The 23,118-nt window shown below is 55.9% G+C and overlaps 1 protein-coding gene across 2 annotated transcripts; it reads left to right on the forward strand.

Moving 5' to 3' along the window:
- The first annotated feature begins 16,300 nt into the window (after positions 1 to 16,300).
- Positions 16,301 to 22,786, forward strand: B3GNT7 (UDP-GlcNAc:betaGal beta-1,3-N-acetylglucosaminyltransferase 7). 2 transcript variants are annotated; one of them, XM_047722771.1, is made up of 3 exons: positions 16,301 to 16,384; positions 16,538 to 16,775; positions 19,715 to 22,786. In XM_047722771.1, coding segments are annotated over exons 2-3 (1,191 nt in total). In that variant the 5' UTR covers positions 16,301 to 16,384; positions 16,538 to 16,773; the 3' UTR covers positions 20,904 to 22,786. The 2 variants fall into 2 exon arrangements, with proteins under 2 accessions (XP_047578727.1, XP_047578726.1); XM_047722770.1 differs by lacking the exons at positions 16,301 to 16,384; positions 16,538 to 16,775 and adding an exon at positions 17,444 to 17,672.
- The last annotated feature ends 332 nt before the right edge of the window (positions 22,787 to 23,118 follow it).

Genomic DNA, 23,118 nt, shown 5'->3' on the forward strand with positions numbered 1-23,118 from the left:
TGTGCCCAGAGCATCACCAACAGCATGCCAGATGGCCCAGGGCAGAGGGACCAGAGGCTAGGGGAGCCCAGAGTACCAACAACAGGTTCAGGAGACAGTGGGGAGCAAACTCGGGACAGAGAATCTGTGGCCAGAGCCCTCCTTCTGCTGAAGGCGTGGAGTGGCCAGCCGGGGGGAAAACACAAAAAGCAGGCAAAAGAGGAGACGATTTCTGAGCTCTGGTGGGACACCCCCCCCCCAAGGGAACACATGGAAATAGTGAGGGAAGCGGGGACCTGGCTATCACTGGCCTGTCCTAGAACCCCAAGGAGACCAACTCCCCCATCACAGCAAAGGAGGCCAAGCCAGGCTGGGCCTCTCTGAGCAGCACCCTGATGACAGACTGTGGCCAGCGTCTCGCCATGGGGTGCGAACAGGAACTCGGGTCCACTCCCCACACCTGCCTCACCAGGTCGCCAGGGGCTTGCAGGGCGGGAGGTACCCTTGAGCCTCCAGGCTGAGCTGGGAGCCCCTTTCCTTCTCCCTGGGGCTGCTGGAATGCGCCTGCCTGTGGCCCTGTCCCCTTCTGCAGGGGAGGGGGGGGACAAGGCGCCCCCCAGGAAGAGGCAGCCGTGGCTCCGGCTGGCCTGGGTGGGACCCCTGGTGGCAGTTGTCTCCAACCCATGCCTGGACCTTTTCTGCTTATCTGGGCTAATAAATCCCTCCCCACTCCTTTTTATTTTCCTTCTAATGATTCTTGAAGTTGGATGTCCCTAATCGCCCAAACACCTGCAAATGAAGCCATGGCTGGCGCTCCCAGGTTGGGTTGGGTGTCTGCCTTCCAAAGGCACCTTCCATCAGAGCCCAGGTGTAACTCCTGTGTGTGGAGCAGGCACCCCCATACCCCCCCCACACACACACGTGCAGCCAGTAGGAAGTATGTCAGCGCCAGCGACTCTGTCTTCCCTCCATCCTGGGGAAACCCCGTGTGGCTGGGTCCCTTCTGATGCTTTAGCAACAAACCCTTGTCTCACGAAGTTCCAGACCATTTCATCCTTCACGCTTGTGAGAACAACTTTCCACCTTCATTGTTACCGCAAAATGGTCTGTGACACATGTAAATCTAAGACTGAGAAGGGACAAGGGAGGGGACCTGGGGACCAGGTGGCCGGGGAATCTGCAATGGCCACAAAGGCCGGACAGACGGTGACGCCGCAGAGCCACACTGGTGGTCAGATCAGCCCTGGGCTGTGCTGGGGGACTAGACTCACCCCGCAGCCTCTGTCATGAGGGGTGGGGTCTCCTGAGGATTCTGAGGTCACCACGAGACAGGAGTAGCTGCAGGCCAAAGAAACTGGACCAAAAAGTTCACGATTATAGTTAACAGTTAAATATAACTTCTCAGAAACTGTCTGGCCCAGGCATGAAATATATCACCATCTTCTTCCTACACCGTCAGGTGCCTAATTAAAACAACAACAACATTTACTGCCAGAACTCGAGGCTCCAAGACTGCTAAGGGAGGTACTAAAATCTGCCCCACCTGGAATGGCTCTGGCTTCTCCCCTCTGTGCCCCAGAGCAGGTGCCCCAGCCCCCTGCCCTCACTCAAGCCCCAGTTGGTGGGCCACTGCAGCCTCAAACCCAGGACCGGGTTTTCTGTTCTATGTTGGTTCTTTAACACCTATAACCAGTGACCCCCCACACACACCTGAAGGGACCATCTCATGTTAAGGAAAGATTCTGGGTCCCAGTCTCCAGAATCATGGGTGCTCTGGCTCTGCCCTTTCTTGCTCCTGCCCTTCATCCCATCCACTCCCTGACCTGCTTCCTTCCAGCCCCTCCCCTCTCACCTACCCAGGGCTCCACTCCAGTCTCCAATCGAAAGTTCTAGAAGGGAGGGCTCCAGGGACTCCACCCGTAGACAAGAGGGTCTAAGAAGAGAGGAGGGGAGGCCTCCTAGCCTGCACTCCTCCTTCTTTCTGGGTCATTCTGGCTCCATTAAGTCTTGGAAGAGAGACGTCCCCCCATGTCTAAGGACCGCCTCAGACAGAGACCAAACTGGGTTTTAGAACTATAGTCTATGATCGGGCAAAAGCGCAATAGGCCACAAATCCAGAGAGAAGCTCCCAAAGGAAAAATGATCCCATTGGGGTATCCTTTCCCCGTGTTGTTGGGAAGAGCAGGAGAACGTAGGAGAATGGAGATGTGGCCTCCCTTGGCCCTGAAACTCCTCTGGAAGTGGACTGGCTTAGCCTCCACAGGGAGCCAGGTCTGTTGATGGATGTCTGCCACTGAAAGCTTCCTTGGTCAGGCAGGTTGAGATGTGCGGATGTCCCCTCCCCAAGCAGGCTTACCTTGGAGGGGGCAGGGCAGTCAGCACCACACTCCTGCTTTGCCTGGTCCACAGAGACCACCCCCACGGCCTCACCCCTTACAAAACTCGAAGCTCGCACCCGAAGACAGCCAGGAGGCCCCCTAGGCGGGCAGCAGCCCACAGCCCAGACACCTTTCCGGTGCACGGCACCCCTGGGTCTGCACCCAGCTCTCTCGGAGAGCTGGAGTGGGTCCGAGCTCCCCAGGGTCCATCTCGCTCCCTCTTCCCTCATTGCCTGTCACCGGGTGCCTTTGAACTCTGTGTACATCTCACCTCTCAGCCCCCTGACACCATCTTATCAGTTCCTTATCCTCAGCCAAGGAAGGGTCTCCCACAAGGAGCAGAGCAGCTTGAGGTCTCCAATGGGGCAGGTGCACAGCCCCTGAAACGTGGGTCCCCCTTTGCATTACCACTTTCTGGGCAGAGTTCCCGTTTCTGAGACCCTGCCCTGTGGAGGGTGAGGGAAGCAAGACCAGCAGTCAGGCCATGGTGTGCGGTTGGATGTGAGGACGGATCCAACCCCTGGCTGAGATCAGGGAGGCCCATGCCTTCAAGGAAGGAAGGTGCTGCAGGCTCCTGGGGAGGGGTTAGCCTCCAGGAGACACATGGCCAAGTTCCTCCAGCTCCTGCCTCCATCTCCCTGGTGGCCCTTCCCTGCCCAGAACTCTGCCTGCCCTTCCCCACCCCCATCCCCTTTCCTCCTGGGACCTCTGCTGGGACATTAACTCACAAGAGGATTTTCCTGTCCCTCTCTGTCCTTCCTTCCCAAGATCCTTCAGCATCCCCGTCACAGCAAAGCCACACTGTGGGGTCCTCACCTGTGAGCTCCCAGAGGGTAGGGAGGGCGGGGCTGCTCCCGACAGTGTCCTTTCTGGCCAGTTAGGGAGGGTGGGCTGGGTACCAGAGCTACAGGGGTCAATTCCAGCCTCTGTCCTGAGCGCCCCACACTCTACAGCGACTCCCGGCTGTGGCCGCTGCTGGGAGCCCACTGCCTTCCCCCCAGACCACAGCTTCCCTCGAGGACCCTGTGCATAGCTGATCCCTTGTTCCCTTTAACAGCTTTACGGAGGTATCACTCCAGGCACTGTTAGAGTGTGTGACTTTTTTTTTTAAGATTTTATTTATTTATTTGACAGAGAGAGAGAGAGAGATCACAAGTAGGCAGAGAGGCAGGCAGAGAGAGAGGAAGAAGCAGGCTTCCCGCTGAGCAGGGAGCCCGATTTGGGGCTCGATCCCAAGACCCTGAGATCATGACCCGAGCCGAAAGGCAGAGGCTTAAGCTAATGAGCCACCCAGGTGTCCCATGACTCTTGATCTCAGGGTCGTGCGTACAAGGCGCAGGTTGGGAAAGGAGCCTAGTTAAAAAAATAAATACACAGCAGCTTTCCTGTGGTATCACGAAAGGGTACAACGTGATAAACTTTGGTAGATGGGAGCACCCATGAAACCATCACCACAAGCAACGGAGTGAACAACCCATCACCCCCAATAATCTCTGTGGCCTCTTTTTTTTTTTTTTAAGATTTTATTTATTTGAGGGAGTGTGCAAGTGAGCACAGGCAAGGGGAGAGGGAGAAGCAGACTCCCCACTGAGCAGGGAGCCCAGGAGCCTGGGATCGTGACCTGGGCTTAAGGTAGACGCTTAACCAACTGAGCCACCCAGGCACCCTCTCTGTGGCCTCTCCTATAATCTCCCCCTTCCGCCTCTCCCCCATCATTAGGCAACTTACTTTTCTGTCATTATAGATCTGTTCGCATTTTCTAGAAATTTATGTATATAATGAAATCTCACAGTATGGGTTTCTTCTTTTTTTCCAAGCTTCTTAGTTTGAGATCATGCTTAGTTTCGAGCATGCTTAGTTTGAGATTATCCCCCTACGGCATCTATCACTAACTTTGCCCTTCTTATTCTTGAGTATGACTGCATTGTCTAGACCATCATGGGTATATTTATCTCCTACAAATAAAGCTGTTGTGAGCATTCATGTCTACATCCTCATATGGACACATCTCTCTTTGGGAAATACTTAGGAGTGGAATGGCTGGGTCAGAGGTAGGTATATATTTAACTTATTGAGAAACTGTCCGACTGGGGGCACCTGGGTGGGGGGGGCTCAGTCGGTTAAGCATCCAACACCTGATCTCGGCTCAGGTCATGATCTCAGGGTCCTGGGATTGAACCCCATGTCGGGCTCTCTGCTCAGCGGGGAGCCTGCCTCCCCCTCTCTCTCTGCCTGCCTCTCTGCCTACTTGTGATCTCTCTCTCTCTGTCAAATAAATAAATAAAATCTTTTTTTTAAAAAAAGCTTTAAAAAAATAAAGAAAGAAAAGAAAATGTCCAACTGTTGTCCAAAGTGGACGGCCCCATGTCCACTCCCACCACCAATGTTGGAGAGTTTCAGGTGCTCCGTATCCTCAACAACACTTGAGAAGGCCGGTCTTGTAATTCAGACATTCTATTAGACGTGTCTCTCCATGATCTCCGTTCACAACTCCCCAGCGACAGTGGTGAACATCATTCATGTGATCACTTGCCATCTGTAGACCTCCCCTGGTGAGAAATCCATTCTAATCTTCTCATTTTTTTTTTATTTTGAGTTCTTTGTTTCCTAATTATCACATTTGAGAGTTCTTTCTGTGCTCGACATGCAAGTTCTTTATCAGAAACCTGCTTTGCAAAGAGTTTCTCCTAGTTCATGTTCATTCTTTTTCAAATGTCTTTCAAAGAGTGGAAGTTAAGTTTGTTGAAGTCCAACTTATCAAAATTTTCCTCTTATGGATCCTGCTTTTGGTCTTGCAGCTAAGAAATGTTCATTCCCATCCCAGGGCCTGGCAGTCAGCCTATATGCCCTCGTTGCTCAATCAGTGCTTGTGAAAAGCAGAGCTAGGGTGGGGGAGGACAGCAGGCTGAAGAGCTTTGGCCCCAGAAGTAGATTCTGGAAAACATGGCTTCAGGAAGCTGCTAAGGATCCACTGGGAATAACAACCAAAACATGCTGGTGGTACCTTGAGATTTTCTAGAAGGAACCAAGGGGGACCAGGTTTGAAGCTACAGTTGGGCACCTGGAACAGGGAAGTGGGCAACTTGGGGACTCAGATGTCACTATCTCCCGCCATTCAGTGAAAACTGGCATTTCCCCCTTTCCTCTCTTTTCTCCCCCAGCTTTATCGAAGTATAATTGATGATGTAAAATTGCAAAATATTTAAAGCATACATCACTAGGGCACCTAAGTGGCTCCAGCGGTTAAGGGTCCAAATCTTGGTTACAGCTCAGGTCATGATCTCAGGGTCAGGAGATCGAGTCCCACATTGGGCTCCGCGTTGAACCAAGAGCCCGCTTAAGATTCTTCCTCTCCCTCTGCTCCTCTCTCCCCACCCAGCTCGCAAGCTCTCTCTCTCTCTCTAAATAAAAAAATAGGGGTACGTGGAGGGCTCAGTCAGTTAAGAGTCTACTTTCACCTCAGGTCATGATCCACGGTTCCTGGGATCAAGCCTGTTTCTCCTTCTCTCTCTGCCGGAAGCTCCTCCTGCTTGTGTTCTCTCTCTCTCTCTTTCTCAAATAAATAAATAAATATAATCTTTTTAATAAATAAATAAATGAAATTAAGTGTATATCATGATGATTTCATATCGGTAGACCTCGGGAAAGGCTTACCCCCATCTAGTGAATTAACAACATTCATCAGCTCATGTATTTATCTTTTTTTGGTGAGAACGTTTATATTCTACTGTCTTAGCACATGTCAGTTACACAATATAGTGTTATCCACTATCATCACCACGTTACACATTAGATCTTCAGACCTTATTCACCTGACAGCTGGAAGTTTGTACACCTTTACCAACCTCTGCCTGTTGCCTCCACTCCCCAGGCCCTGGCAACCACTTTTCTATCTGTTTCTGAGGGGGTTTTTTGTTTGTTTTGTTTTTTTTAAGAATCCACATATTGGACGCCGGGGTGGCTCAGTCATTAAGTATCTGCCTTCAGCTCAGGTCATGGTCCCAGGGTCCTGGGATCGAGCCCCTCATCAGGCTCCCTGCTCTGCGAGAATCCTGCTTCTCCCTCTCCCACTGCTTGCATTCCTTTTCTCGCTGTGTCTCTATCAAATAAATAAATCTTAAAAAAAAAAAAAAAAGAATCCACATAGTAAGCGATACCATGCAGTATTTGTCTTTCTCTGCCTGGCTTATTCACTTAGTGTAAAGCCCTCAAAGTCCACCATGTTGTCCCAAATGGCAGGATGCCCTTTCTCATGGCTGAATAATATTCCAGTTGTAGACCTACACAACTTCTCCCTTACCCACTTATCCATTGATGGACACATAAGTTGTTTCCATGTCTTGGCTACTGTAAATACTGCTATAATGAATGTGGGCCTGTATCTATCTCTTCGATATCCTGTTTTCATTTCCTTTGAATACATAGCCAGAGGTGGAATTACTGAGTCAAACAGTAGTTCCATGTTTTATTTTTTTTAAACCTCCATATTGTTTTCCTTTTCTTTCTTCCATCCTTCCTTTTTATTTTTTTAAAAGATTTTATTTATTTATTTATTTGACTGAGAGAGACACAGCAAAGAGAGGGAACACAAGCAGGGGGAGTGGGAGAAGGAGAAACAGACTTCCCGCCGAGCAGAGAGCCCAACGTGGGGCTCGATCCCAAGACCTTGGGATCATGACCTGAGCTGAAGGCAGATCTTAATAACTGAGTCATCCAGGTGCCCCTCTTTTTAATTGTTTAAAAAGATTTTACTTATCCATTTGAGAGAGAGAGCACACAAGTAGGGGAGAGGGGCAGGCTCCCCACTGAGCAGGGATCCTGACATGGAGCTCAAACCCAGAACCCTGGGGTCATGACCAGAATCTAAAGCAGATGCCTGGGGCACCTGGGTGGCTCAGTGGGTTAAGCTGCTGCCTTCGGCTCAGGTCATGATCTCAGGGTCCTGGGATCGAGCCCCACATCGGGCTCTCTGCTCAGCAGGGAGCCTGCCTCCTCCTCTCTCTCTGCCTGCCTCTCTGCCTGCTTATGATCTCTGTCTGTCAAATAAATAAATAAATAAAATCTTTAAAAAAAAAAAAAGCAGATGCCTAACCAACTGTGCCACCCAGGTACCCCCACTTTTTTAAGGTAATCTCTGTGCCCTTCATCAGGCTCAAACTCACAATCCCAAGATCAAAAGTCACGTGCTCCACCTACTGAGCCAGCCTGGTCCCCCACAGTATTTTCACAGCAGCTAAGCCAATTTCCATTCCTACCCAACTGTATGAGGGTTCCCTTCTCTCCAAGTCCTTGTTATCTCTTGTCTTTCGATGATAGCCATTCTAACAGGTAGGAGGTGATAATTCATTATGGTTTGATTTTCCCTTCCCTGATGATTAGTGAGGTAGACCCCACTGGGGAAATGTCTATTCAGTTCCTTTGCCCATTTTAGCCAGATTTTTTTGCTATTGAGTTGTAGGAGTTCTTTATATATTTTGGATATTAACCTCTTACCAGATACAGAATTTGCCAGTATTTTCTCCTATTCCACAGGTTGCCTTTTCAGTGTTGGTTGTTTCTTTTGCTGTGCAGAAGCTTTCTGGTGTGATGGAGTCCCGCTTTGTTTAATTTTCTTTTGTTGCCTTTCCTTTGGTGTTAAGTCCAAAAAAATCCAAAAAAATTGTCGAGACTAATGCTGAGAAAATTACCCCCTATGTTTTCTTCTAGAGGCTTTATGGTTTCAGGTTGTAATTCATTCAAGTCTTTAATCCATTTTGAGTTGACTTCCGGTACAATGTAAGATGAGCGTCCAGTTTCATTCCCTTGCATGAGAACATTCGGTTTCCCCAACACTGTTTATTGAAGAGATTATCCTTTCCCCATTGTATAGTCCTGGCTCTTTTATTGTAAATTAATTGACCATACACACATGGGTTTATTTCTGGGCTCTCTATTCTGCTCCATTGAGCTACATGTCTGTTTTTATGCCAATACCATATTCTTTTGATTCCTATCACTTTGTAACATAGTTTGAAATCGGGAGGGGTGATGCCTCCAGCTCTGTTCTTCTTTCTCAGGATTGCTTTGGCATCTTAGGGTCTTTTATAGTTCCATACAAATTTTGGTGTTGCTTCTCCTATTTCTATGAAAAATGCCATTGGGATTTTGATAGTAGAGACCTTGGTCAGGGGTGGGGGGAAGCCAGTTAAGAACTCTTTCTTTGTCAGCTATAGTCTGGTGGGTCTCTGGGATACAAGCCCTGTACGTTTTCGGAGCTTGGTGTTTTGGGGACCCACCCTTCAGGTGGAAGTCTCAACGGTTAGGGTGCTAGATGTTAGTTCAAACCACGTGGCTCCTCAGGGAGAAGCTGGAGTTGTAAGTTCCTTCTCAATTGTCACTGTGCCGGAGGTCAGGTATATAATGAGAGTGTGTCTCAGACCTTCCTACTTTTTCAGTGTAGATATTTTGTTGTTCCCCTGATGTGTGCTTACTGCTCAGCTTGTCTCAGAACTTCCTTCAGAGGGAATGCTCATGTGTAGCTGGAGAGTCAGTGTGTCCATGGGAGGGGGAGAGTTCAGGAGTCTCCTAGGTTGCCATCTTGGACCAGAACAGACCCCTATGTCTTTTGACCTGCCAGCCTTTACAAGCTTTGACCAAGCCACATAGAAAGTTTTCAGATAACTCACTCCTCCCTGGCTTCTACGCACCGGCTTCCTCCCCATTGACCTCAGCCAGGCTGTGGGGAAGGACAGCATCCGACTTGGCAAGGAAGGGGCAAAGCCAGCCCCTACAGACTGTGAGGTCCCAGAGGGCCTGTCCCTCCCACACTCTGCTGTCCTCAAGCCTGTGGTGGCAGTTGTCTCAAGTCTGAGGGGCCCTGTCTCCTACCTGACTGGGATGACAGCCGTGGCATTCATTAGGAGCCCTTGGTTGTGCGTGACAAAAAACACCAATAAAAAATTATTGGCACCTGTAACCCAATCAGGGGAGGCAGTGTCTGTCACACTAGGTCTTGTGGCCTGTATTATCTTCCTAATACTGCTACAAGAAAATGACCACAAACTCCATGGCTCAAAACAGTGCAGATTTATCCTCTCATGCTCTAGAGATTGGAAGCCTGGGTTGGCTCAGCTAGTTCCTCTACTCAGTATCTTACAAGGTCAAAAGCAAGGTGATGGCCATCTGGGCTCTTATTGGGAGGCTCTGGGGAAAATCTGCTTCTGAGCTCATTCAGCCTTGGGGCAGAATACAGGTCCTTGTGGCTGTGGGACTGACGTCCTCGTATCCTTGCTGGCTGTCAGCTGGGGGCTTCGGCTGGGGGCCGCCCTTGGTCCCTGGAGACCCCACTCTGGTCTCTGGGCTGCAAGGGGCTCCCTAGATTTCAGAGCCAGTACAGGCATATGCCAAATCTTGCTCAGGCCCGGAAGCTCCCCAACTTTGCTTTCTGCTGCCTGTCTTCTGCTTTTAGCCAGAGAAGGTTCTCTACTTCCAAGGGCCCTTATGATTAGATCGGGCCCATCTGGTAACAGACTAATCACCCTGTTTCAAGGTCTGTAAACGTACATCTGCATCCTTCTTGCCTATCATTACCCACCAGAGTCACAGGTTCTGGGGATTAGGGCGTGCGTATCTTTGAGGGAGGGGCTCTATTTCGCTGACAAGCAGGCCTCTAGAACCACGGTTCTGGCCCCATTAGACTCTGTTTCTGTTTCGCTCTGTGGGTGGTTTGTCCTCTCCTGCTGATGAGTGAAGGGGGCATGGGGTGCACATGACACATTGCCCAAAATGTTGAGTCGCACCCTCAAAATCCCCACAGTCAGAGGGGAGGTGGCCCTCTCCTCGTTCCACTGCGAAACTCCCAAAGGGAGAGTCCTCATTGGCCCAGTGCAGGTCATAGGCCCATCCCCGGGACTGAGCCCACCCTTGGGGCAAGAAGAGGCTTCAGGGACAGTGACTGGCCCAGCCTGGTTGCGAGCTCACCCCAAAACTAAACGGGGACATCTGTCTCCAAAAGAAGGGAAGAATGCTGGGCATAAAACCTAGAACCGCTTTTGTGCCCATCATCACGTGTGGCAGACTCGAGGAACCCTTCAGGTTGCCTGGCTCGGCCACCATGAGGTGGTCCCATGCCATCCCATGAAGTATACTCGGTTACCAACCCTCTTCCCCCAAGACTGCGGTCCAACTCCACTGTTCACCAGCAGGCTGAGCTTTCTCTGCGCCTCAGCTGTTCCCTCGGTAAAATGGGAATGAGAACAGTCTGTGCCTAGAGTGTTTGGCACAGGGGAAGGGGCATCCAGGAGGAGGTGTGAGGAGGCCTGGGACCAGAAGCCGAGCGTCGCAGGCCCCTCTGGCTCTCCTGCCCCAGTGGTAGGGACACCAGGCCCTCCGGCTTCCCAGCAGACACAGGCAGGCGCGGGGCTGCCCAGAATGCACCTGGCCAGGCTCCGGGCCATGAAAAGGCAGCCATTCAAGGCTGGCTTGGACAGGAGCCGGGTGACGAGAGACAGGGAGCCCTGTGCTCCGGAGAGGAAGGAGGTCTCTGCGTGGCCTCCCCGTGGGGCCGTGCTGCCAGGCTGGGAGGGCAGGCCAGCTCTGGGGAAGGGGAGGTGCCGGGGAGGGAAGACTAAGCTAGTGTTTGAGACCGAGGGGCTGAAAGGAGGCAGTGTGTACCCAAGCAGACCGCCTGGCGGGTGGGGATGTGAGTCACTGGTGGCCAGGGGGGAGGGGCGGCCCAGCTGCCCAGGACAAGGGGGCACGACGCCCACCTGTGTGTGAATGCATGTCAGTGTGCATTCCAACATGTGTGCTGGGGGCGGGGCTGGGGCTTTGCACGACTGTCTGGGATGCCCCCGCCTCGCTGGGAGAGGCACACCCAATCATCCTCCCAATATGACCCAGGCAAGACGGCCGCCCTGCCAGGGTCTCCTCCAGGTGGCCAATGCGAGCGATTTTTTCCCCGGGCTATTCAACCGATAGGCGTCAGTGCCTCCCCTCCCCGCCCCTGTGCTGCCAGGGAAACAGGGCTGTCTCCTGCTCTTCATCGTGTCCGGTTTGGTGGGACAGATGGAGGAAGGACAGACAGATGTGATGCCAGCCAAGAGAGGGGAAATTTGAGCTGGGTTTTGAAAGATGAACAGGAATTCACTCCGTTCAGAAGGGGTGATGCATTTCAGCGGAAGGCTGGGATCTCAGTAAATGGGAGAAGGCCAGGATGGCCGGAATAGGGGTTGGGGATAGATGTGGGTGGTATCAAGGGCCTGTGGGCAGTGCCCAGAGGCTCCTGGAGGTAGGGATGGGCACAGACTTGAGGACCCTGGGGCAGATCAAAAGAGGCCATTTGTGGATACCCTGGGACATGCCTGGTCCCGAACCTGTTCCCAGGGGCCCGTCAGGTAGGGTTTTGCTGGTAGCAGACAAGGTGGTCAAGGAAGGCCCCTCCTGCCTGGGGAAAACCTTGGGCCTGTGTGCGTATATGGGTGAAGGTATGTGTCTTTCTAGGTATGTCTCTCTGTGTGCTGAGTATCTGTGTATGTGTGACCACGGGTATGTCTAAGGGCGTGTGTGTATATGTGTGTGTGTGTGCGTGTGCTCGCACATCTCTAGAAATGTGAATCTCTGTGGGGGGGGTTTCTATATCTTCTGGGTGTACGTGCATCTCATGTGTGTATAAATATGAGTGTGATGTGTGCATGTCCCTGAATTCACATGCTTCTGAGGGAATGTGTCTGTGTGTAAGAGTGTCGTGTGTGTGTGTGTGTGTGTGTGTGTGTGTGTGTGTGTGTGTGTTCCTGGGTGCATGTGTATGTGCCTGGGTCTGTGTCATCCATATGCCTGGGTTGCTCTGCTATGAGTGTGCATTTGTCTGTGTCTGTGAGAGAAAGTATGTGTTTCTCTGTGTGTGTGTCTCTCTGGGACACACCCTTCTGATGGGAGCCTGGGTGCGGCACAACTGGCCTGGTGAGAGCATCTGCCTGTCCTGCCTAGCCTCCCCTCTCCTACTTCTCCCAAGACTGCCCAGATTCTTGTTCCTGGGCCTTGCTGAACTCTGGCTCCTCTTTACAGCTGCCCAGCTCTACCTTCACCCGAACGGCTCCCACACCCCCAAGGCTGTGGGTGGCCTTGGCTGCCCCCACACCAGCCAGCACAGGCCCAAGCAAAGGAAAAGGGCCAGAGAGTGGCCAGCCCTCCACTGGCCAACCTGGGGGCGCCTCCCATCCAGGAGAGAAGATTTATCAGGAAAACATGTGGGAATATTTCCCACACAGCCACCCACCCCTTTCTTCTTCCTTCTGGGGCTCTTGGTCTTAGGGCTTTGTTTTGGAGGGCAATTTGAAGGACCAGTGGGATTTGGCATGAGTGGGGGGACTGGCCCAGCGTCCCTTCCCCTTTGAGGGATCAGCCCCCCTCCAGGGAGTTTCTGTCGGAATGCTGGTCTCAGGGCCCTGCCCTAGCCAGCACAGGGAACACCCAGGCCTAGCCAGTCACCATACCCAGGCCCCCAGACATGAGCACCAGCCCATGTCTGGCCATGTGACTGAGGCAACACCAATGAGAGTCCTTTCTCTGGGAATTGAGAAGTTCGGAGGAAAAAACCTCTTTCCTCTGGGACCCTCAAGATGGAGTGATAAATGCCCGAGGCCATCGGTACACCTGCTCTTCTCCTTCTCATGGACAGAGCCTCTGGCTGTAGAAGAGCCAAGAGACAGGTGGACTATCCAGGGGCATGGGTTGTGGAGAGAGAACAAGAGAGAGCAAGAGACAAGGGTTTCCTGTCACAGGACCAAATACATTCCTTTTGCTTGAGCTGCTGTGAGTCGGGCTTCTGTCACTCACACCCGGTAGAGCCCTAGATAATCCTTGCATCAGGATTGACAGGCACCTGCACTTGGGTGCATCGGAGCCCCTTGCCTGAGGCTAAACACTCCTCACTGTCTCTCCCCCAGAGGCTGTGCCACTCTTTCCTTCTCTTGCCAAGCTCACAAACCCACCCCTGCTTCCTCAGCTGCCAACTGCTTGACTGGGAAAGTGAATTTGTCACCTCTCCCCCACTCTGTCCCCACTTTCCTCCATAGCTGCCTCCCCATCCTGTCCCTCCTCTGCCCCTTGCCCGCTGCTGACCAAAAGAGCTGGAAGGGGAGGGCTCAGCGCCAGCAGATCCCAGACCTTCCTCCATCTTCCCACCTCTCTGCTAGCTTCCTCTTGGTCTCTCTCCTTCTTCTTGGTGCTGTGTCCTCCTGACTGGGCGGTTCTTCCCAGGGTGCCCTGCAGGGGGGTCATTCTCTGCAGGGGAGGTGGGGGGCCTCCCTGACCCAGAGGTCAGAGTAGATAGCAGGCCTCCCCCTACAGCTCCTCACCAGATGGCCGGTTACAATGAAATCAGTGCTACCCCACTTAAAGCATCAGTTCTGAGACGCATGAAACAGATTTCCCACCAGAGTCCCACTCTCCATCCTGTGCGGGAAAGCTTCTCTCTGGGTGGATTCGAGGCCGTGATGGACAAAGATGGGGCAACCCTCCAGTCAGGTCATTGTGTGGGGCATCCAGGACCAATGAGAGAAAGTTCCGGACCCAAGGTACTGCTCTGTTGGGTTCCTGGACTTGTTCAGGGAGAGGGGGCTGTGCAGTCTTTCTTGCCAAGCACACATCTTCAGGGACACTCTTTTCCCTAAAGAGGGACTTCTGACACTCCCCTGCCAATGAATAGGCCCTCTCCGAGTGTAGATGGACATGCAGTGAAGCCCCAGCCATGGCTGCCCAAGTCTTGTAACTGCCCTGGAGTGCAGGCGTCTCCTCAGGATCTTTAAATACTAAACTGAGTTCTGTCCCACACTCACCAACATGGTGGGGCTGCTCTGACACGACTACAGCCAACCGCAAATCTCTACCCCTCGGCCACCACCTGGCTCACACCCGGCATCCCAGTGCTCTGGGCCCCAGTCAGCCCCACTCTGGCCAGTCAAAGGCTGACCCAGGGCAATCTCTGGCCTTCTAGATGTCTCCCCACAGCCACCCACCTCCAGGCCACCCCTTCCCCGTGAAAGCCCACACTGTGTTAGGGTCAAAGCAGCAGGATCTGGATTCCAACCCATTCCCAGGAGTGGTGAGGCAGCTATAAGGGAAAACAGGGAGAGGGATGGAGAGAGGGACAGGGGACATGAACAAGGGAGCAGGGACGGAAAGGGGGAGAGAAGGTGCCCAGGAGGTGTGGGGAAGGTGGGGACACTGGGGGACGGGGAGCTTCTAGGCAGAAGGAGAGCTCCCTCTCCCAGGGCAGCCCATCAGCCTGAGAGGAAGAGGGGATAACCAGTACCAGGGACCTCTAAGCCACCAGGGCTTGGGACGCTAGGGGCCTACCCAGCTACTCTTCCTGTTCCTCCGCCCTCCCTCCAGGCTCCAGACCCTCCTCTCCCCACTCCCAACCCACCCCCCACCTCCCCCACCACCTGGGATGCGAGGGCCCGCCCTTATGGGCAGGGACGGATTCCAGCCCCACCACCCCAGTCCTCAGGGGCCTTGCTCAACCACCCCAGCTGGGGCTGGAGATAATAATGAACGGGAATCCGCTGGGCTCTGCCTGCAGGCGGGATAGGTGGCAGGAGCCAGACCTGGCGCTCCTGATAGGACAGGGCCTGGCTGAGCACCCTGCGGGGGAACCTGTCAGAGTGACAGTGAAAGCGGCCCAGGGTCCCGCCTGGCCCCCGCATGCCCCACCCCCACACCGCAGTCAGGGACCGAGTACTTAATTTTCATCCATTTGCCCAGGCCCAGATCAAATGAGCCCATGAGGATAACCAGCTCCTCTCAGGGGACCCAATTCCTCCAATAAACACTCAGCTGGCTGTTAGTGGCTCCCCCCTTTTACCTTCTTGTCCTGGTGGGTTCTGGGGCCCCTGGCCTGGGCCAAATGTTGACAATCATAACATCAACAGCAGCCCACCTGTCCTAACGCCACCATGTAGGAGACACTAATCTACGCACTTCGCGTGTGTCATCCCACGTCACCCTGTAGTGGCAGGAAACTGAGGTCTCGAGGGGATAAGCCACCTGACCCTACTGACAGCCCGGAAATGCAGAGCGCTGACCCAACCCCCAGGCCCCTAGAGGCTCCAGTCTGGGCTCCAAACCCCTTTCTGCCCCTCCCTGGCACCTGATGAAACCCCAAAGCTTCCAGGTCAGGGGTCAGTGCTGAGGTCCCTTGAGATGTCCCAAGCCAAGCAGCCCTGTCCCTCTCTCCAGGCCATGCTTGCAGGGTGAAGGGGGAGAACCCAGAAACCTGGGCAGTGGATTGGAGTGCCAGGGCCAGCTGGGACAGGCAGCCTATGGGGGTGCGGGTGGCCCTCAGGGGCAGGCAGCCAAGCCAAGGGGGGCTTTTGTCTACTGGTCAGATCTTCCTCCAGCCCTGGTACTTGGAAAGGGCCATTAGAAAGCACTGGCCCCAGGGTTCTTCTCTGGAATTTTACAGGGAAGAACTTTCACTTTCCCTGAGCAGAGCTTACAACATCCCAGCAAATTCTTAGTGCATCTTGGGTTTTTCCTCCCCTTCCAAGGGGCCCCTGAGCCTTAAAGAAAGAGTTGAGGAGGGGCACCTGGGTGGCTCAGTGGGTTTAAGCCTCTGCCTTCCGCTCAGGTCATGATCCGAGGGTCATGGGATTGAGCCCCACATCCGCTCTCTGCCCAGCAGGGAGCCTGCTTCCCCCTCTCCCTCTGCCTGCCTCTCTGCCTACTTGTGATCTCTGTCTGTCAAACAAATAAATAAAATCTTTAAAAGAAAAAGAGTTGAGGAAGCTCCTCGCCTCAGGCTCAGGGTCCAGGAGCCCAGCTCAGTAGGAGAAGCTTCATTAGGCTTCTACCACTGGCCTCTACATTCAGGGACCTCCTGATCTCCCGAGGCATCCCTCAACAGGAAAATACCTCCCTGTCACTGCTGTCCTCCGAGGGCTCAGGGCCTGCCTCTGGAGCCAGGCAGGCCTCCTGGCTTTGTTTACTATGATACCTGGCCCACAGGGCTTTCCCACTCTGGGCACCTCTATTTCCTCCTCTGTAAGGTAAGAATAATAAATGTATGTGCCTCTAGGATTAAGTGATTCGTGGTTGAGCCTAGAATCGGGCTTTGCATATTGTAACTCTTTGATGAATGTTAGCTTTTATTTCTTGGACTGTGAAATGCTTCCATTATCAATTCTCTGGGCATTTTTGAGGTCCTCCTATCAGCTCAGTGATACCTGGAACCTGATACCTCAGTGGACCTGGAACAAAACTACAACAGACACATGGACAACTAGCCAGATCAGCGGAGGTTTTTACCAGTTAGAGGATTCTGGAAGTCACCTGGATAGAAACACCTATCACCCCAGACCCTGCTGGGCCAAGGTTGGCCATCTGTGTTGTACATCTGCTTGAGCCCACTCCCCAGGAAGGGCTGGGTCCCGCACACATGTAAGCAGATTAATAAAGGCTGGGGACAAAAAGGGTTTGAGTGAAGTATTTGCTGATGGTTGAAAAGAGAGGAGGTCGCAGCCAGGCAAGCCGGCCTTCCAATAGTAGTGAGGAGGGCCTCGGGCTGGCTTCCAGAGAAGGCTTCCAGAGCTGTGGCCCTTGACACCGGCAGCCCAGCCTCCTGGGGGCCTCTTCCCCCAGGGACATTGCTCCCCCCAGTCCCTCTTCCCTCTAGACCAGGTAGCTGGCCCAAGGTCCCCAACAGCTGGATGCAGGGAGGTCTGCCTGGGAAGGGGGGAAAAGGAAGAAGGCAGAGGAAAGCAGAAGGGGAAAAGCAAGCCCTGTCCTCCTCTGCCTCCCCCACTTCCGAAGAAAAGTCCCGAATGGGACCAGAGGGAGATGGTGGGGACCTGGGGGCCCCTGGAAGGTGGGCGGTGAGCGGTCTTCCGGCTCACAGGCGTCCAGAGGGACGGACGACCACAGGGAAGCTCCACGGAGCAAACCCAGTAGTCGGGGACGGAAGCGACACTCGCGGGCTCCGAAGTTTCGACTGGGCCACGCCGGGTCGGGCCTCGGGTTCCACCTCCGCGAAATGGGCCACTGGCCACAAAGGGGAGGGCAGGCGGTGCGGCAGATGGGTGGGACGGCGGGCCGCGCGGCGGAGGGGTGAGAGGGCGGGAGCGCCGAAGGGGTTAACGCACCTGGGCCGCCGCGGCCCCTCCCGGCCCCTCCTCCGGCCGCCGGGAAGAGGAAAGTCGCGGCGGGGGCGCGGCCCGGCCTTCGCTCCCACCCGCCTCGTCCCGGTCCCCGCCCGCCGTCCCGAGCCGCGGCACCCAGAGCTGCGACCCGCGCGCCCCGCTCCGCCGCCGCCCCGGCCCGGGCCGCCATGTCTCTGTGGTGAGTGGGGTCTCCGCCGGGCCGTCAGGCGAGGGGCCAGGGCGGGGGGCGCGGGGACACCCGGCTCCCTCCCCCCGAGGTCGGGGGTACTCACGGGCGCGGGGGGCGCCGGGCCGCTGCCGGGGACCGGAGGATGATGCCGCGCTCGGTGCTCCGGGACTGGCCTCAGTTTGCCGGGACTGACGGGCTCGGCGGCGGCGGTCGGGATGCCCGGCGGGGAGAGGCGCCCGAACCAGCCGGACGGGGCTAGGTGGGGATCCCGCGGGGCCCGTGCGCGCTGCCCTCGCCGGCGGCCCCTCGGCTCCCCCGGGCCCGGGCCCCTCGGCACCCGGATCCCACGCGGGACTCCGAGCTTTGGGGACCCAAGGGCTCTCCGGGAAGCTGGGTCCCGTCCCCCATTCCGAGGACCTCCTGCGTCCTGGGCGACCGCCGTCCTCTACCACACCCGCGAGGGGCTCTCCTTTCTCCAGGGGAGCTAGAGCCTCCGGTCCCCTATCTCTCCCCCTCTCCCTTTCTCCTTCCTCCGCTGCGGGACTTTTGTCCTACGAATGGAGTGGGGCGGTGCAGGTGGACCGGCCTGGAGCGGAGAGACACCTCCGCCGCATCCCCCTCCCCTGGGGTGACCCCCCTCAACTTCCTCCAGTCTGGACCTCCCTAACTGGGGGGGAAGGGGTGATTCGCTCAAACCCCCAGGAGACCCTGACCCCGGAATATTCTACTCCCCTTTGGGAGGGTCGAGTTTCCGTTTCCAAACCACCCCCCACTCCAGCACCTGGGATGACCCAGTCTTCCCCCAACCGCATACACCAGGAATCCCTGGGACCCCATGGGAAAATGTCACTCCAGGGGACTCCACATTCACTTGCCCTGGGTGCCTGCACCTTCAACCAGCCAGTCCTGAGGGCCACCCCAGTCTTCTCCAGAGTCCCTGTGACGTACTTTGCAGTCTTTCTTCTGTTAGACCAGGCCCTGCAGCTCCCCCCTGGGGATCCCTGCTGTCTCCTTGGCCTGGTCCTGTGAGGCCACACTTCTAGCCTGCCTCTTCCACAATAGCCCCCAGCCCTTGTGTTTCAGCAAGAGAGACCCGGGCTGAAGGCCTGGCCACCTCCAGAGTGTGAGCTGAGGACAGAGGATCCTCGGGAGCCCCCCCCTCCCCGCTGCCTCTGCCCTGGGTCTGCCAGCACCTCCTGCAAAAGGCTTTAATTTCTTCTTCTGAAATAGGTGTGGTAGGGGGTATCTGGGCAAGGAGAGTCCCTGAAAAATAAAATCCGAATGTGTCCTCTTCCCATGTAGAGCTGGGGGAACTTCTCTCTCCAAGCGGGATGTTAAGACAGTGGGGCCCGGTGTCGGTCATGCCAGGAGCCGCCTGCCCCCTTCTCAGGCCTCCATCAGCCATGTGGGCAGTACTGCATTGGGTTGGACGGATGGGACGGAAGGAGAAGGGACAGGCTTCTTCGGGTCCCACGTTAAAGACTGTCCCCAGTATCCCCCTAGGTTATTGAGCTCCGCGGCTGTAGAGCAAGTCCTGTGTCTGCCCCTCCCCAATGTTTCCCCCAGCCCAAGTTTCACCCCAAAGCTTCACCCCAATGGTTCACCAGGTTTGGACAGGGAAATGAAAGCAAACAGGGTGGCTTGCTGGGGTTGGGGAAAAAGCAGAAATCTCCACCAGAGGTCGTCCTCAGAGACTCACAGCATTCCCGGGACTACACACCCACTGGGAGTGGGACTCCTGAGATAGTGCTCTCACTCCTTGTTATCCTTATTGAGGGGGAAAAAGAAATGACGGTTTGGAGACTGTAAGGGGGACCCACTCAGAGTCATTTCGCTTGTACGTGGGTCCCTGGGTCCTGGCAAGGAGGCAGGGCAGGGAGGGAGAGGAAGCAGGCCTCTCCTCTAACCACTGGGAGGTCACATGACTTGAGTCTGTGCCCCCCCTGCAGCTCCCAACAAGTCACAGGGTACTCATCCTTTCCTCTCTCCTCCATGCCACTGTCTATTCCCACCCCTCTATCCCCTCCCCACCCCCCCCACCCTGCCCCCAGGAAGAAAACAGTCTACAAGAGCGTGTGCCTGTCCCTGGCCCTGCTTGTGGCCGTAACAGTATTCCAGCGCAGTCTAACCCCCCACCAGTTTCTGCAAGAGCCCCCACCGCCCACCTGGGAGCCACAGAAGGCCCAGAACCCCAGTGGACACCTGGTGAACCCCAACAGCTTCTGGAAGAACCCCAAGGATGTGGCTGCACCCACGCCCATGGCCCCGCGAGGGCCCCAGACTTGGGACGTCAGCACCACTAACTGCTCAGCCAACCTCAACCTGACCCACCAGCCCTGGTTCCAGGGCCTGGAGCCCCATTTCCGGCAGTTTCTGACCTACCGGCACTGCCGCTACTTCCCCATGCTGCTGAACCACCCGGAGAAGTGCCGTGGCACTGTCTACCTGCTGGTGGTGGTCAAGTCGGTCATCACGCAGCACGACCGCCGTGAGGCCATCCGCCAGACCTGGGGCCTGGAGCAGGAGCTGGGGAGCCGCGGCGCTGTGCGCACCCTCTTCCTGCTGGGCACCGCCTCCAAGCAAGAGGAGCGCGCCCACTACCAGCAGCTGCTGGCCTACGAAGACCGGCTGTACGGCGACATCCTGCAGTGGGACTTCCTGGACAGCTTCTTCAACCTGACCCTCAAGGAGATCCACTTCCTCAAGTGGTTTGACATCTACTGCCCCCATGTCCAGTTCATCTTCAAGGGCGACGACGACGTCTTTGTCAACCCCACCAACCTGCTGGAGTTTCTGGCCGACCGGCAGCCGCAGGAGGACCTGTTCGTGGGTGATGTCCTGCAGCATGCCCGGCCCATCCGCAAGAAAGACAACAAGTACTACATCCCGGGGGTCCTGTACAGCAAGCCCAGCTACCCGCCGTACGCTGGCGGGGGCGGCTTCCTCATGGCCGGCGGCCTGGCCCGGCGCCTGCACCGCGCCTGCGACACCCTGGAGCTGTACCCCATCGACGACGTCTTCCTGGGCATGTGTCTGGAGGTGCTGAGCGTGCAGCCCACGGCCCACGAGGGCTTCAAGACGTTCGGCATCTCCCGGAACCGCAACAGCCGCATGAACAAGGAGCCCTGCTTCTTCCGCTCCATGCTGGTGGTGCACAAGCTGCTGCCCGCCGAGCTGCTGGCCATGTGGGGGCTGGTGCACGGCAACCTCACCTGCGCCCGCAAGCTGCAGGTGCTCTGACAGCGGCCAGACCCCCGGAGGGGCGGGGCCGCGCGTTCTTGAGCGCCCCCCGGCGGCCTGGGGCTGGAGCTGCAATGTCCGGGGCAGAGATCGTGGTTCCCTGCCCCCCAACCCCCGCAGGGAGGTGGGGTGGGGGGGCATGGGGCTTTGCGGGCCCCTGGGCGTGATGGGGCGTGGTGAGCCAGAAGGGGGCCCTCATTGCGTGGACCTTACCCAGAAAGTGGTCCTTCCCCGCCTGCGGAAGATCATCTTGGGAGCAAGGCCGGTGGCCTCTGGTAGCACTCCTAACCTGGGTTCTCTGCTGGGCTCCCTGTGACCTGGGGGGAGGCCCTGGTGACCTCTGAAGGAACCCCGTGCTCAGGTACCCGGGTTAGGCCTGGCCCTGGAGATTCTCCACCTCCCGTGAAATGCCTCAGTCTCCCCCACAGGCCCAGGCAGCCCTTTCAGGAGAAGCTCAACCCTGTGCAGGCTCACAGGCCCCTCCGCTGCCCCCCCTCCTGCAGCCCATGCCCCTGGGCCTCTAGGAGATGGAAGCTCGCAAGGCCTTCAGCAACACCCCCCCCCCCCCCCCCCCCCCCCCCCCGCCCACCACAAGACCTGCCTGGAGTTGTTGCTTGGTTTGCTCCCGGCTGTGTCCTGTGATGCTCCATCCACCCCATCTGGAAGTGCGGCTGGCCGCCCTGACTACCTCAGCAATGCTCGGAACCTCCGGATGGGCTGCAGCGCCCCCTCCCCAACCCAGGGCCAGAGAGCAGTGCTCCAGCCCCTGCAGTCCTGGTGCTGCCCAGCCCTCCGAGGGACGGTGCGGTGCCCCCCGAGGCCTGGCTCCCCACCCAGAAACCAGCCGGTTTGGCCCTGGAGATGGACATTCCTCTATTACTGTGAAGTCTTATTTATGAAGAATTTGGAGGGAGAGAGTGCCAGGCCTCGGGAGATGGTGGTGTTCCTCCTCTCCCTTCCTCATTCCAGCAAGATACCACCTCCGCGGCCACTCACCCCCCACCCAGGGCACCCCCACGCCTGTTCCAGTCCCCCTCCGGAACCCTGCCCTCCCTGCCTGCCTACTTCTCCAGGGCCTGAGCAGACCAACATGGGCCCCCATAAAGGGATGGAGTGAACCCTCAGGCGTCCTTGGGCATGGGCGCAAAAGGACGCCCCCTCACATCAGTGGGGAGGCACCGAGGAAGAGATTAAGGGATCGACTCTACTTTCTCAATAAAAGAGGGCTGGTTTTTTTCTGGTGTGCGACTTTCTGTCACCATCTCCATCAGAGAGAGTCTGGGGCCGGGGTTACCAGAGATTTCTGAAGACACAGCTTGTTCCTTGCTTTTGGCCGGTGGGTGCACAAGGACACCTTGAAGGGCTTTAGAGGGTTGTGGGTGCCAGGATTAAAGCAGACACCACAGGGGCCAGAGTCTGGAGAGCTGCCCCCCAGAGGAGGCGGTGTGGGGGAGAAACAGGGCAGCTAACGGTGCATTCCCGGGGAGCCTGATGTTATAGTGGGTGGGGGTGGGTTCCCTGATGTCCCTTCAGTCAACCTGGAAGCGTTGACAAGCTTGACAAGAAGCACCGAAACAGCAGCTCAGTGGGGTCCAGGGCTGGGAGTCAAAGGGGACTGCTATGTCTGGGGAGCCTTGGCCTAAGTTGCTCACTTCCAGTGTGGGGAGAACAGCTATCCCAGAAGAGTCACTGGGGCCAGAGTGAGCAAGCCGGCAGCTCCCCGCCTGTGCCCAGCTCGAGGCATCACGGAGTAGGGCAGATGCCCCCAGATGTCTACACTGGGTCTCTCCTTCAGAGAAGTGAAAGGAAGGGCTGGGTCCTCATATAATCTTAGAGGGCAGAAGGGGGCCTGAGACTAAATGGCAGGGGGTCCAGGGTCAGTGCTGGGTTCAGCTGTGCCCTGAGGGATGAACAGGGAGGCAGAAGGGAGGACTTCTCATACAAGGCTGGAGGAGGCAGGTGCAAGGCTGAATCGGAAAAGAGCTCCTCCCCAGGGGTGGGGGGTCGTGAGAGGGTGTTTGGGCCCCGGTGTGAGAAGGGACAGGAGCCCCTGAGGGAGGCAGGGCCTGTGAGGCCTTCTGGTTTTCGGGAAGGTGTTCAGACTTGATCCTCAGAGAGCAATAGGGCAAGGAGCAGGGGCCCTGGGTGAGCACCCCCTTGCTCGGGGCTCACTGGGCCCCGTGAACTAGGAGCTCTCAGCAAAGAGACTGCACAT

Source organism: Lutra lutra, chromosome 3, assembly GCF_902655055.1.
Source record: "Lutra lutra chromosome 3, mLutLut1.2, whole genome shotgun sequence".
In the NCBI taxonomy this organism is placed as follows: domain Eukaryota; kingdom Metazoa; phylum Chordata; class Mammalia; order Carnivora; family Mustelidae; genus Lutra; species Lutra lutra.